The sequence below is a fragment of the Canis aureus genome, chromosome 37, assembly GCF_053574225.1.
Source record: "Canis aureus isolate CA01 chromosome 37, VMU_Caureus_v.1.0, whole genome shotgun sequence".
In the NCBI taxonomy this organism is placed as follows: domain Eukaryota; kingdom Metazoa; phylum Chordata; class Mammalia; order Carnivora; family Canidae; genus Canis; species Canis aureus.
In genome coordinates, this window is record NC_135647.1 from 7423787 (window position 1) to 7439659 (window position 15873).

The 15873-nt window shown below is 36.4% G+C and overlaps 1 protein-coding gene and 1 long non-coding RNA gene across 11 annotated transcripts in view; one reads left to right on the forward strand and one right to left on the reverse strand.

Moving 5' to 3' along the window:
• CDKAL1 (CDKAL1 threonylcarbamoyladenosine tRNA methylthiotransferase) overlaps nucleotides 1-15873 on the reverse strand; it is a 662780-nt gene that overhangs the window by 571586 nt on the left and 75321 nt on the right. For 2 of the 8 annotated variants that reach the window (XM_077886102.1, XM_077886101.1), the window contains one exon: nucleotides 5934-6009. The exons of the other annotated variants lie outside the window; for them this stretch is intronic. In XM_077886102.1, the coding sequence (XP_077742228.1) occupies nucleotides 5934-6009 (76 nt within the window). The remainder of the gene's footprint in view (nucleotides 1-5933; nucleotides 6010-15873) is intronic. 8 annotated transcript variants of the gene reach the window in all.
• On the forward strand, nucleotides 137-15406 carry LOC144306647 (uncharacterized). Of its 3 annotated transcripts, none has more exons than XR_013373744.1 (4): nucleotides 137-263; nucleotides 408-533; nucleotides 783-973; nucleotides 15220-15406. It is a non-coding gene; the product is annotated as an uncharacterized LOC144306647 (long non-coding RNA). The 3 variants fall into 3 exon arrangements; XR_013373743.1 differs by lacking the exon at nucleotides 15220-15406 and adding an exon at nucleotides 10186-10479; XR_013373742.1 differs by lacking the exons at nucleotides 783-973; nucleotides 15220-15406 and having other exon boundaries at nucleotides 408-577.

Consider the following 15873-nt stretch of genomic DNA (forward strand, 5'->3'; position numbering starts at 1 on the left):
CAGAAAGGTTTCTGGCACACACAGGTAAACTTATTCCAAACTTTATATGGCAAGGGAAACTCCCTAAAATAGCCAAAAGGAAAAACCAAATGGAAGGAATCCGCCTACCTGATTTCAAGATTACTTCTATCACTATGGTGATAGAACTGGGGAGATGCTTTGTAACCTGGGGAGATGCTTCCTGGGAACAGAAACAGGAATAGTGAACTAGCAAACTAGGAATTTAATCCACTGCCAGAATGGAAGTCTTCACACACAGTATGGTGTGTTCATGGACCAGTTTCTAGCGATGAGTTTCTAATTCACCTGTTTTCTAAGTGGGAGGATTTGTCACAATTACCTTGTTCCTTTATCCACAGTACTTTGCTGGATGTACTAGAAGCATAGATTTTCTCTTTTGGCTTTAGGGTCACCAAAGAGCAAGAAGATACTATCAGACCTGATGGAGAAAGCTGTACATCAAACAAACAAGTTGGACTCAGAGGGAAATGCAGTCATGAAGAAGAACAAGTACCTTCTCCCTTGGAAAAGTGGTGACTAAAAAAAAAAAAAAAAAAAAAAAAAAAAAAAATGAAAAGTGGTGACTGTATCCTTATAAAATGTATTCATATGAGAAAGGATGTATTTGGATTTTGGCCAGCCAGAGTGGTAGATTTTGTAAATACTGTTGGTTAGCAAACCCAGCACCCTATTTCCAAACTGTTTCTCCCTTCCCCTAACTCCACCAGAGGCTGGAAAAGCTAACCCCCATTTTCACGGCTAACCCCCTTCCTTCCGTCCAGTTAGGCGTGGCCCTGTGAAACAGGTGGTCCCTAACACTTACGGGGAAGTCTGCTGTGCTGCAAGGCTTCCAGGAAGACTTTCAGCTTCCCAGAAAAATGAAGAGATGTTCTAGGAAAGCTTTTGGTTTCCTGGTAAAATGAAGAGATGCTGCTGTCAATCTATGCTCCTTCACAGTGCCTCAAATAGAAAGGTAATGCCTCCAGCAGGAGCAACCACCTTGTGACCATGAAGGTGGCCCAGAGAATTTAAAGACCAGCAGCCTTAACACTGCAGAGCTGCTAACCCAATGTCAGCATATACTGACCTCCAAACTTTTTTCGTGAGAAAAATAAGCCCTCATTAGTTTAATCCACTGTTGATTACATGTTCTGTTCCATACAATGAAAAGCAACCCTATGTTTACTGCAGCATTATTTACAATAGCCAAACTACAGAAGCAGCCCAAGTGTCCAACCACAGAGAAATGGATAAGATGTGTATGTGTGTGTGTGTGTACCTAGAAGGTATTATGCCAAGTGAAATAGGTCAGAGAAAGACAAATACTGTATGATTTCATTTATATGTGGAATCTAAAAGACAAAACTAACAAAAAGCAGAAACAGACCCATAAGCAGAGAACAAACTGATGGTTATCACAGGGGTGGTTGGTGGGAGATGGGCAAAATGGGTGCAGGGAAGTGGGAGATGCAAGCTTCCAGATATGGAGTAAGTCACAGGAATAAAAGGTACAACATAGATGCATACCATGGGTCAGGGAGATGCAAGCTTCCAGATATGGAGTAAGTCACAGGAATAAAAGGTACAACATAGATGCATACCATGGGTCAATGATAATAAAATATCATTGTATGGTGACAGATGGGGGCTCCACATCCTCAACCCCCACCTCCATACAAAGTAACTGCAGCAAAGAAAACATTGATCCTAAATCTGACTTGAATGGTTGGGGGTAGCATCACATAATGTATGGAGAAGTCAAATCACTATGTTGTACACCTGAAACTAATATAACAACCTGTGCCAACTACAATGAAGAAAGAAAAGTGGGACGCCTGGGTGGCTCCGCAGTTGGGCATCTGTCTTTGACTCAGTGTGATCCCAGAGTCACAGGATTGAGTCCCATATCGGGCTTCCTGTATGGAGCCTGCTTCTCCCTCTGCCTATGTCTCTGCCTCTCTCTCTCTGTCTCTCATGAATAAATAAATAAAATCTTTAAAAAAGAAAAAAGAAAAGCATTCCTAATATATTATGAGGGTATTACGTTACCTCATAATAGATTAAAATATGAATAATGATTTACTATCACATGAACACTAATGTCTAATACTACTGTACCTAATATTTCTAGAGCCTTTTAGAGTACTTTCATATTAATTTGATAATATGTGTTATAATATATAATCTCATGTATTATTTCACATAGCCTCTCAGGACCTCAGTTCTTTTCTCTCATTCAACATGTATTTTTAAGTGGCTACTACACGTTAAGCACTCTCCTAGAATCCAAGAAAACAGAAAGTGATCAAGATTTAGTCAAGACCTCCACTTCCTTCCAGCTGACTTTCCATCAGGAAACATATCTGCAACATGAAAAAGGCATGAAATGCTCTGTTCTCACACCAATATGTAATAGGCAATGAACCTCGGTTTGCTGTATAACATAGGCGGGGCGGGTGGGGGGGAATAATACCAGAAGGGGGCTTCTGAATGAGACCACTCTAACTCAGTCTAGGAAGAGGGGAAGAGTAATACCTGTGAATTTAAAAGTTAAATAATTACAAAGTAAAAGAAGTATGGGAAAGAAGCATACTCAATCCACATCCTCAACCCCCACCTCCATACAAAGTAACTGCAGCAAAGAAAACATTGATCCTAAATCTGACTTGAATGGTTGGGGGTAGCAGAACATAATTAAGGCAGGTCTCAGAGACATGGCTATTGTTTTAAGCTCAAAGCAGAAAGAAGTCTGATAATATGCTTAAATAGGTCAAAGGGGTAGAGAGTCCTCCAATTACAATTTTATAGAAGCTGATTTATTTTTTTAAGGTAACAGTCCACATTTTCTTCTATTTCAAAATCTTCATTACAGCAAAATCTGTTTGTGCTGAGCTATACCCAGAAGCAATTCGTTGACTCTACATGCCTTACTTCTACTTAATGCCATAGGGAAAATAGATCTAAATATTACAAATCACTTAAGAGGGTTAAAATACACAGAACCCATTTGAACCAAATATGTCTAAAGGCTTATTAAACTGTACCTTATAGCAATATATATTGACTTTTTACACACTACCTATATAACTAGACTCAGAAAATTCTAATTTTCAGGAATTTATCATAAGCCACAAAGACATTCAAAACTTTTCAATTAATTTAGTGAATTTCACCTATTTCCCTTGTGAGAACTGTGGGAAGGAAACATACCAGCCCAATACACACACGTCTGGAATTCTTGTTCACTAAGGAATGCAGAAATGGTTAAACAGGGGCGCCTTGGTGGCTCAGCTGGTTAACTGTCTGCCTTTGGCTCAGATCATGATCTCAGAGTCCTGGGATCCAGCCCCATGTCAGACTCCCTGCTCAGTGGGAAGCCTGCTTCCCCTTTTCCCACTACCTCTCCCCTTGCTCGTATGCACGCTTTCCCAAATAAATGAAATCTTAAAAAAAAAAAAAAAAAAAAAAAAGTTAAACAGACACATATGAACTGAACATTTTAACTTAATTCACCAATAAATTTTTCTCTAATAGACTTTATGTTTGATAGATAAGAGAACCCAGGTAAATATTCAAAAGTAGTTAGCTAAAATAGAACAGAATATTTAACTATTTCTAGATTACAGCTAGAAAAAATTACTAGTCTCATCCTGATTTAGTCTTGCAAAAGGCTATACTTTCCCCAATAGAAATAGCATCATTTTTCCTAGGAATTAACTATCTGTAAGATCTTTATCCAGAATGCTTCAGTTGTATCTTTTTGCAACCAGAGCAAAAACAAATATTGTCTTTTTGTATTAAGTATGTTAAGTATTCTAGGAAATCATGTTACTACTCAGAAACAGAGGGAGAGAGGAAGTGAGAATATTTTATAAACCATAATCATAGGATCTATGCCAAAAAACATAGAAACATGAGACAAAATTTCATTCCAACAGAACCATTATTATAAAAAAACTTTCTAGTCCATAGTCTAATACCACTTGTTAATGTGAGTATAATAAACTCAATTAAACAAACAAATTGGCTTCCATACACTCTGTAGCAAAGTATGGCATACTGTAGTATGAAATACAAAAGCCTATGTAAAAAATGTTAGTACTAAGTAATCTTATAATTTGGAATACTTCTCAAATTTTTGTCTCATTTTTTCACAGAGTACTTCCTTCACTTGCAGAAATTGATGCCTATAAATTAATTCTAGCCCTCAGATCTAATTTGTGAGATCATAGCCCAGTTTTATGAGTTTGTGGGACTCAGAGTGGCAGTGAGGTGTTAGGAGCACAGAAGTAAAGAGAAGCAGGGATCCAACTACATCCAAGGCAGGATTTCTGTATTGTATATACAAGACTGAGCAGTAACTGAACACCCTAGTATCTATCTGCCTAGCTTGCTCCTCAGTCAGAGCTAACAAAAAGCATCTTTGGGAAGGAGGAAAGTCTTAGCAAAAACAGATAAATGAAAACTTATGAGTTCTTCTAATGAGTTGCTGCTGATGAGGATGAACAGTCTGTGCAGGACAGTAGGAGCTGCCTCTGTGGATGTCAGCTCTAAACACTCCTACAAAATAGTCTCTGCCAAGAGCTGACCGCCAGCTCCTCATCTCAGTAGTCACTCCTTAGTAGTACCAAATACCTATTTCATAAACTGAAAACAAACCCCTTCAATTAGGTAGTGAACTCTCCAAACTACAAAGATCTCATCTCAAGAAAAGAATTCCACAACAGGCAGCATGTAAAAGGTTCTCCGGTCTCTCAAAGAAAGCGCATTAAGTAGCCAATATTCCTTAAAGATATACATAATCCTGACTACCATTTATTAAGCATGTTCCTTTGTGCCAGCCTGAAAGAACTTTATTTGCATAAATTAATTCAATCCTACAACAATTCCATGCTGCAGGTTATCTCAATTTTACGGATAAGGATCCTGAGCTTAATAACTTGACCAAAGTTACACATTACCAAATGGCAAAACAGGAATTTGACTTTGACAGTCTGGCTATAGACTCTTCAACCATATTTTTTTTCCAGGTATTTATTTAAATTCCAGTTAGTTAACACACAGTATATAACATTAGTTCAGGTGTAGAATTCAGTGATTCAACATTTACATACAACATCCAGTGCTCATCACCCATTTAACCCCTCCCCCTCAAGTACCTCCCCTCTGGTGATCATCAGTGTTTTCCCTAGAGTTAAGAGTCTGGAAAGAAAAAAAAAAAAAAAAAGAGTCTGTTTCCTGGTTTCTTTCTCTTTTTATTCCCCCCATGTTCATCTGTTTTGTCCCTTAAATTCCACACAGGAGTGAAATCATATGGTATTTTTCTTTCTCTGATTGACTTATTTGGCTTAGCATACTACTCTCTAGCTCCAGCCACATCACTGCAAATGGCAAGATTTCATTGCTCTTGGTGGTTAATATACCACTTCTTCTCTATCCATTGATCAGTCCATGGACATTCAGGCTCTTTTCATAGTTTGCTATTGTAAATAATACTGCTATAAGCAATAGGGTGCATATATCCCTCTGAATCAGTATTTTTGTCTTCTTTGGGTAAATACCTAGTAGTACAACTGCTGGAGCATAGAGTGGCTTTTTGAGGAGCCTCTATACTGTTTTCCACAGTGGCTACACCAGCTTCCATGCCTACCAACAGCGTACAAGGGTTCCCCTTTCTCCACCTCCTCGCCAACACTTGTTTGTGTTGTTAACTTTAGCCACTGTGACTGGTGTGAGGGTATATTTCATTGTAGTTTTGATTTGTATTTCCTTGATGATGAGTGATGTTGAGCATCTTTTCAGGTGTCTGCTAGCCATCTGCATGTCTTCTTTAGAAAAATGTCTATTCATATCTTCTGCCCGTTCTTTTAATTGGACTATTTGTTTTTTTCATATTCAGTTTTATAACTTCTTTATGTATTTTGGATACTAACCCTTTATCAGACATGGAGAACACAGACAGTAACCTCTTTGACATGGGCTGTAGCAGCTTCTTACTAGGTATATCTCCTGAGGTAGGGGAAACAAAAGCAAAAGTAAAATATTGGGACTACATCAAAATAAAAAGCTTCTGCACAGCAAAGGAAACAATCAACAAAACTAAAAGGCAACCAGTGGAATCAGAAAAGATATTTGCAAATAGACTCTGCAACCTTAACCACCACTGCTGCCAAATGTATTTAAAAGCACATCAAAATATATCAGTAATAAAATAGGGGTCTACTAAATCATACTATTTTTCTTTATGTCAGGTACCATCGTTAAGAAACCAACAAAATATATCCTATTAAATAACCAATCTCCACCCTGATTTACTTTGTAAAACATAGATAGCAAACATCTTGCACTGAGTGAAAAGTTTATGAATTGGTATATTACTTCTTCTATAAACTATAGAAACAGACTTTATTTTAACAAACTTTGAACACAACATAGCAATTACCCTTTCCCTATGAGTTTGGAAAAGTTGTAATGTAAAAGATACCATTTTAAAACCATTAATACACTGAGTAATGTAAATGCATAAAATAAGTCTAAGCTGGCAAGCTATATTATGTCATATCCCATTACCCATATTCTAAATGGATCACTGCATAAACTTACTAGTCTGCTTACTAGTTTTTGCTTACAAAGTCAGCTTATAAACTGATTATCTTAAGACTTTTCAAAAAATATTCTTTTTCTAAAATAAGGGTATAGATTTCACTGCAACTGAAAACCCTCTTTTGGTTATTAAAAATGAATTGGTTTTCTGCAATGAAACCTGACTAAAACAGTTCACATGAAGAGAAGTTGTATGCCTGTCTTATCCTGGAAATGTACAGTTTATTGCCTCGCTAACAAAAACAACAATAACAACCACCCTACCTTTTAATATACCTCTCTTACCCAAAAAAGTCCAAACAAGACCAATACAATTGGTCCCTACAAATATGCTTAGGCACAAAAACATTTTACTGAAAAAAGCCTAGCAAATCCAAGTGGTCTCCTTTTGTTTCAGAACAGTAAAAACAAATACACACACACACACACACACACTTCTATGTATCAGTTTCTAATGCAAATGATAACTAACTTCTTTATAGGATGAAAGTTGTACTAAGTAATAGTTAAGATAATTCCATATTATAATTATACTTAAATGTAAATTGTAAACTTGAGGAAGCAGTAAGGTAGAATGGCAATGACTTTGGGAGAAAAATGTGTTAACAGCAGTGAAAGAATAATACAGAAGGACTAAACACCCCCCCTTTCTTTCTTTCCCTTTCTCTTTTTTAAAAGATTTTAAGTAATCTCTACACCCAACATGGGGTTCAAACCTACAACCCTGAGATCAAGAGTTGCATGCTCTTCTGACTGAGCCATCCAGGCACCCCTGAACCTATCTTTTTCAAATCTCAATGAACAAAAGAAATGAAACTAAAAAAGAGAAACACCACAAGTATTCTAACCTGGTAAAAAGCCAAACTTAATCTATAAATTTTTGAAAAAATGTCACCTGGAAGCACACTAAACAAATGAAACTGAAAACAAAATATTTTGATAATCAACCTTTCTTCGCTCCCTTTGTTCACATTATCCATCCAAAATCCAAAAGCAAGACTATGAAGATGAAAAGGAAAATAAGAAAATTCACAAACATCTCACTGATAGAACCCAATTTTTGTTTTAAAAATTAGAGAATTTCAAACATATGAGTAAGAACTTAGGAAATATAGTACCCATGAACTTGTGGTGGCAGGGTTAAGACTCAAATCTTCACTCTACCAACATATTAGCTATGTGACATTAGTCAATCCTTAACCTCTGGAGCTCTGCTGTCTTCATCTATGATGTAGGGATAATATTTGTGGATGTGTTGACAAGATTAAAGATGATCTGTGCAAAGTTGCCGCTAGGACAGAGCCAGCGCTGTAGAAGCTTAACAACTGGTACATTATTTAAATTCTGTAAAAATTCTTTAAAAGGGGTGCCTGGCTGGCTTGGGTGGAAGAACATGCAACTCTCAATCCCCAGGATGGAGGTTTGAGCCCCACATTGGATATAGAGAGTACTTTAAAATAAAACCTTTTAAAAAATTAAATAAATAAACAAATAAAAGTTCTTTGAGAATCTGGACAAATAATTATTTTCAACAGTTTTAAATTTAGTAGTTCTAAAAGGATATTAAGTTTGTAAATCAGAACATCTTCAAGCTATCCTGTTAAATACACACTGTCTGGTTAATAATGTCTCAGATATTACCATTTCCCTCCAATAGACTGAGGTATTTTTGTGGGTTTTTTTTTTTTCCCTCAAATAGAAGCTATGGTGTTTAGCCTGTGAGAAATCAGATTTTTAGCCCAAACTTTGTTTTACCTATTTAGCCAGCAAATATGAATTAAAAATAGGGCTGAAAACCTACCAGAAGGATACTGAGAAATTCTTAACATGGAAAAACTGAGTACACTTGCCATGGATAATTTGCTTATATTGAACACAAGAAGAAAAGAAGATTCCTAACAATTTATTCAAGTCAGAGAGAGGTATGACTAGCTTTCTACTAAATTACTTATTGAGACTGTGCTGCAACCTTTTCAAGTCAGTTGAATGAACACACACAGAAGTTAGATATTTATTTTTTAAACCAGTTTATGGTATTTTTTTTTCAAGGTTTTATTTAAATTCCAGTCAGTTAACACGCAGCATAACGTTAGTTTCAGGTGTACAATATGGTAATTCAGCATGTCCATACATCACCCAGTGCTCATCACAAGTGTACTCCTTAATCTCCATCACCTATTTCCCCCATTCTCTCACCTCCTCTCTGGTGACCATCAGTTTGTTCTTCATTGTTAAGAATCTGTTTTCTTGGTTTGCCTCTTTTTCCCCTTTGCTTCTTTGTTTTGCTTTTTAAATTCCACATGTGTGAGATCATATGGTAGTTGTCTTTCTTTCACTGACTTATTTCACTTAGCATAATACTCTCTAGCTCTACCCATGCCATCACAAATGACAAGATTTCATTCTTTTTATGGCTAACACATCATTGTATATGTATGCATGTGGGTATGTGTGTGTGTGTGTGTGTGTGTATAGATGTATACATATCTTCTTTATCCATTCATCAATCAATGGGCACTTGGGCTGTTTCCATAATTTGGCTATTTTAGATATGCTACTACAAAAATGGGGGTGCACGTATCCCTTTGAATTATTTTTTGTATTTTGGGGCCGATACCAGTAGTGCAATTAGTAGATCATAGGGAGCTCTATTTTTAACTTTCTGAGGAACCTCCATACTATTCTCCAGAGTGGCTGCACTAGTTTATATTCCCACCAAAGGTGCATGAGGGCTCCGAGGACTCCCCCTTCTCCACATCCTTGCCAACACCTGTTGTTTCTTGTGGTGTTAATTTTAGCCATTCTGACAACTGTAAGGTGATATTTCATTGTAGTTTATTTCCCAGATGTGAGCATCTTTTCATGTGTCTGTTGGCCATCTGTATATCTTCTTTGGAAAAATGTCTATTCATGTCTTCTGCCCATTTTTAATTAGATTATTCATTTTTCACTATTGAGTTTTAGAAGTTCTTTAATACATTTTGGCTACTAACCCTTTATTGGATGTGTCACTTGCAAAAAGCTTCTCCCATTCCATCAAATGCCTTTTAGTTTTGTTGACGGTTTCTTTTTTTTTTTTTTTTTTTAAGATTTATTTATTTATGAGAGACACAGAGAGGCAGAGACATAGGCAGAGGGAGAAGCAGGCTCCCTGCAGGAACCTCAATGTGGGACTCGATCCCAGATCCAGGGATCATGCCCTGAGCCAAAGGCAGAGACGCTCAACCACTGAGCAACCCAGCCGTCCCTGTTAATTGTTTCCCTCACTGGGCAGAAGCTTTTTATTTTGATGTAGTCCCAATAGTTTATTTTTGCTTTTGTTTCCCTGCCTCAGGAGACACATCTAGAAAGAAGTTGCTATGGCAAGTTAGGGGGATAGGAAGCAGGATATGGAAACATTAATGCAATTCAATCAAATAAACAGATAGTAGAGCTAAACCAGATAGTTTAACCAATAGTTTAACCAGATAGTTAACCAGATAGTTTAACCAGATAGTTTAACCAGATAGTTAGCTAACCAGATAGCTAACCAAAGAGCTAAAACAAAACAGTGCCTCATCAGATCATTTCTTGGAACTGCAGGGCTCCAGAAGACCTAACCAGTCAAGTATCTATGGGACTCACTAGACAGCAGCCAAATGTAAACAGACATATAAACACACTGAAACAGAAGAAAATAAGGGAACTGTGGAATTGTTCAAAAAATGAAGAATTCCCACAGGGATGGCTCAGTCCGTTAAGCGTATGCCTTCGGCTCAGGTCATGACCTCAGGGTCCTGGGATCACACCCTGTGTCGGGCTCCCTACTCAGCAAGGAGCCTGCTTCTCCCTCCTCCTCTGCCTCCTGCTCCCCCTGCTCATGCTCTGTCAAATAAATAAATAGAATCTTTTTTTAAAAATGAATATTTTTCAAATTTGTTTTACAGAATTGTACAAATGGTAACTAAAATCTGTATTTGTTTTACATCACTGCAAGTGAATACTAGGTGAATCCTCGTGAATACCACAGCTATTTAGTAAAAAAATACTTTCTCATTTTCAAAAGAATCTAATACATGTACAAAAATGTGTACCATATTTTAAGTTTCTAAAACTGTCTTTGGAGAACAAATTTGAGGCTATAACCAAATTATCCAGAACAAGCCCTATGAAGTTAGCTCAGCTTCTTAAGAAGATTAAATTGAAAGGAAACATTCTACACGTGCAATCTAATTGACAAATCTAACCTAAAAAGAAACGTATAGTTATACAAAATGTTTGTGCCCATTTGGCATGACAGAAGTATATTTTCTCACATGAAACTGACAATGTGAAACTGAGCATTAAATGTAATGGTACAATTCTACAATCAAATAGGACGTATGCCCTGACACTCTTATCCTCAAGACTGCAGTCATTAATTTAATCAAAACATTATTAATTTCTGGCATGAAGCCTTCTGTTACACAGGCAAAAACAAATTAAGCTATATCTGAACTGCCTATGTATCACTCCTCTGCTCCCATCTACATATTTGGCTATATTTAAAGACTGCTTACAATGTTATTAGTTATGCAGCCTACACACAGACTGCTCATGAGGTGACCCACTAGTGAAGTCACCTGGACAGCTCTAAACTAGTAAAACATTTCAATACCCATGTCACACAGAGGCAGGTCCCTGCTAAAAACAAGTGCAGGAAGAAAGCTTTAAAATGACACTAAACATCTAAAAGGCAATATGATATCACCTTCTGAAGCAACTGATTACTAATAAGAACAGAGAGACACCAAATGTTAGCCCCAAAAGTGTTTTCCCTTAAATTTGGAATAAAAAGTCATATATTTAACTTATCTTTTAAAATATCCATATTTTTAGAGCTGCATACAGAACTGATACAAGGGTCAAATGACATGGTATCTGGAATTGCTTTAAAACTCCTCAGTAAAAACAGAATTAAGAGAAAAAAAGAAAATAAATCTTATTCAATCTTTTGATAGGTCCGTGTTCACTCACCTATTCCTTCTACTTGTATGTTTGAGCTTTTTCACGATAAACATAACTCTTAAATATGAAAAAAGAAGACAAATGCATATAAAAATTTAGCATATGGTAAAGGTGGCATTTCAAATCAGAGGAAAATGGTAAATGACTCAATAAATGGTATCAGAACTGGTTAGTCTTCAGTGGGGAGGGGAATATCAGGAGAACTGGTTAATCACGGGGGAGGGGAGAGCGCTGTGTCCACAAATCACAGATAAAGCAAAATAAATTGACTATAGCTCAACAATTTTAAGTATAAGAAAATGAAACCATTAAAGTAACAGCAGAAATATTCAAAGAATTATAATCACCACCTTGAAGTAAAAACCAAACATTCACGTCAACTGTATAACAAATAATTACTTTCCTCGTAGCCAAAACAACCATAAGCAAACAAATATAACAAAGAGAGGACAATCTGGAAATTGTGTCACAGAGGTTTAACTTTCCCCAAATAGAGAGTGTCTACAAATTAGTAAGGATCATCCAACAGAAAAATGATTAACGGATATGGATAGGTCACAGAAAAGGAAATAAAAATAGCTCTAATAAGAAATGCAAATTAAAAGACACTGAGATAGCACTTTTCATTCATCAGTCTAATGAAGATTATTAAAAAAGGCTAATAATACACTATATGGGCAAGGCTCTGGGGAAGCTAGCAAGCCCATATGTTGATAATGGAAGCCTAAATGAGTACAATCTCTACAGATAACAATTTGGCAATATCCATCAAAATTACAAATTTATATACCTTTTAAGCCAAGTATTTATTCTATAGATGTATCTACACATGTGCAAAATGATACACACAGAGATGTAGGTATCCCTGTAGCACAGATGCAGGTAGTAGTAAAAAACAAGAAGAGAAACACACATATCTGGAATAAAGACCTGGTTAAATAAATTATCCTATATCTGGACAATAGAATACAATACTACTTTAAAAAAACAGAATAATGAAATTTGTAATGAAATGGTATTAAATGATCACCAAATTATATTGTTAAATGAAAATGGTGCAAAACCACACGTATTATACGCTACCTTTTACATAAACGGAGAAAGTAAAAAACATATGTGCAGTTGTGTGTATATACATTCATTCTTATAAACCCAAATCCTTCATAGAAAGAGAAATCATAATACTGGGTTTGCTCAGAAAAAGTTGGTGCCCGGGTCAGATGGATGGAGTCATATCAGTGTATATGCTTTGGCTCCTTTAGAATTTTGTACCATGTGAATAAATTATTTATTCAAAAAAATTTTAATATTCTTACTTTGAGCCAAAAAAATGACACTAATAGTAAACACCAGAATCTTGATTATGTACACCATCAATTTTAAACTGAAATACAAACAAACATGTTGGGTCCTGAGTCACAGAGAAAGCCTTCCCTATCCAAAATATACTAATGAAAGAATTAGCCTCCCAAAAGTGTTATCACTTCAAAATAATCTTTCATCTCTAATTTGCTCTCATTGAGACTATCAGAATCCTTCCTACATCCAGAGAGGTAGAAGGCACAATCAACTGTCCGTTATATTTGCTAGTCTAGATTACCAAGAGACAATAGTTTGCCAGCAATTTTTCTCTACACTAAAGTAAGTTGATGAAATGATCACAATTGGAAGAAAATTAGTTTAGGGTGGACTGATGTGAACTAATGCACGTTCTCAGCTGAAAGGAGACAACAAAAATAAAAGGTAGTTAAGTGGTTAAAAGAAAGCAATCTATAGCAGAGAAATGTGGGAAAATTCCAGAGGCATATGAAAGACAAGCCCAGAAAATTATTGATGATAAAATTAAAATGTGGTCATCCTAATATGCAAGGAATATTATGTATCTGTGTGTGTGTATGTGTATGTGTAGATATATATATAAATTCACGAATATATTAAAAATAAATAAATTTCCTAGAGGTCAGACATGAGTCTTCTGATAATCCACAGACTACTACACATGATAACTGAAAAATCATCCACACCTGGAAATACCCTTCTGAGATTTCAGACCTAAAGTAAGGTCCCAGACATTTTCTAATTTTCTAAAAAGGAAAAATACAAAAAGACACTACAGAGAGAGAACAGATTGCTATTAGACTTCATTTCTATTAGGTTGAATTCTAAAAGAAAAGATCTGAGGAAGAATTAGTTCAACCTACAAAATTAGCCCATTCCACCAGATAGGAAACATTTTCGGGCATGCGTGAGCAGAGAATTTACTACCACAGACCTTTTCTGACAAAATTATTCAAAACAGATTTTATAGTTGGATTTTGTTGACATATTTCCTCACCTTTTATAATTTGCTAATTTTTGTTTCCATCATGTGGATACGATTTACTCACAGGAGGGAGAAAGGGAAAACAGGGGGTGGGGAACAAGAGACTGAAAACTCTGAGTATCAGTTATTGGTCCTATACTGCGTTTTGGGCAGGAAGAGTGAGCAATGAGACCACATGTAATTTCCAAGTCAACATTATTTTAAAAAAGTAAAAGTGTTTCAGGAGCCCAGACAGAGAGAGAATGAGAGTGACAGCATGCGTGCACAGAGGTACACACATGTAAACACAAACACATACACAGCAGCTGTGAGGAACTGCCCCCCCCGCCACACACACACACACACACACACACCCGGCAAGGCCAGTCATTCTGCTAGAGTCCCACACATGCAAAGCAAAACATTACTTTACGACACATAAAGTCACAGGCATGAAAAAGAATCAATTATTAATGTCTAATAATTTTAAGATTAGTACAAAACCGGCCCAAATCTAAAAAATCCATGAAAAATCGTTCATGTAAAGGTGCTTGCCTCATTGCAAAAACATCTATTCCAATTCTCATTACACTAGCTGTAATCACAAACCACAAACACCAGTAGTTCTACAGCATTAAAAACAAAGCATATCATGCAAATCTTTTTGAGTAACTTAAATTATGTTATTTATTTTTTTTATAAAACATTATCCTTGCTAAGAGTAGATAAAGGCCCTAAACAAGCATTTTCATGTTCTTTCCAGATCTGGCTTCCCAAGGTAGTACTAGCTCCAACTGTTTGACTAAACCAGTTGTAGAGTACTTGACTGCAGGCAACTTCAGGCACATTCTCATTTAGTCCTTGCTCACAAGCTAAAAAAAAATAACTGGCTTCCTCTCTCGACTGGTAACAAAGTTTTAACAGATGGTGCTGTTAGATGAGTAAAGTATAGTACTGAACACAACTAATGACTAACCATATGTCAGCAACAAAACAGTGTTCTTACTAAGGATATAACACACTGGATTTTGTTTACTTGTTTATTTTTGGATAGACTAAAACACAGTACAATGCTGATACTAATTTGGAACCAGGAACAAACCTAAAAAAGTGCTAAAAGGTAGGAGCAGACCTTCCAAATTCTTAGATTCTTCAATCTCCTAAAGAATACGGAGTATACCAAACAAAAGTACACAAAGTACCAATTTCACCATCAATGCAGATTATTTTTCTTAATTCAAGAACTTTCTCAACTTTGGCCACAGTCCTTTGACAGTGGAGAAGTACTATCACTTGTATGATCTACTTTAAACTTCTCCTTTCCTCAGGAAACTTCTATCAGTCCAAATGGTGATATCTGGGATCCCTGGGTGGCGCAGCGGTTTGGCGCCTGCCTTTGGCCCAGGGCGTGATCCTGGAGACCCCGGATCGAATCCCACGTCGGGCTCCCGGTGCATGGAGCCTGCTTCTCCCTCTGCCTGTGTTGCTGCATCTCTCTCTCTCTCTGTGATTATCATGAATAAATAAATAAAATCTTTAAAAAAAAAAAAACAAATGGTGATATTTTAGAATCTACTGTACATAAGTTAATTTATTTCAGGAACAACAGGCCCCACCTAAATTTAAAGTACCATGAGCTATCTATGAAGAGCTATCTCAGTATATGAGTATTTAACATTCTTAATAATGTAACAGGCTGAAACAAACACAAAAACACAAACATCACACATCCTGGCACTACTCTATTCTTACAAACACCTCCACCTCAAGAAAAAAAAAGGGCCAGATACCTGTAGCCATCACCTCCTCTATTAATAGCTCTACTATTATAGTGTTAAATTGTGCTTTGAAGTCAGGCAATTCTAATGGTGAATGGAGATGCTTGAAATCTTTCTCCTCCAACACTAATGTTATGACTCTAAGTGCCATCTGTGACAGCCTATGGATCATTTAACAAGAAGGCATAATTAACTGATTAAAAT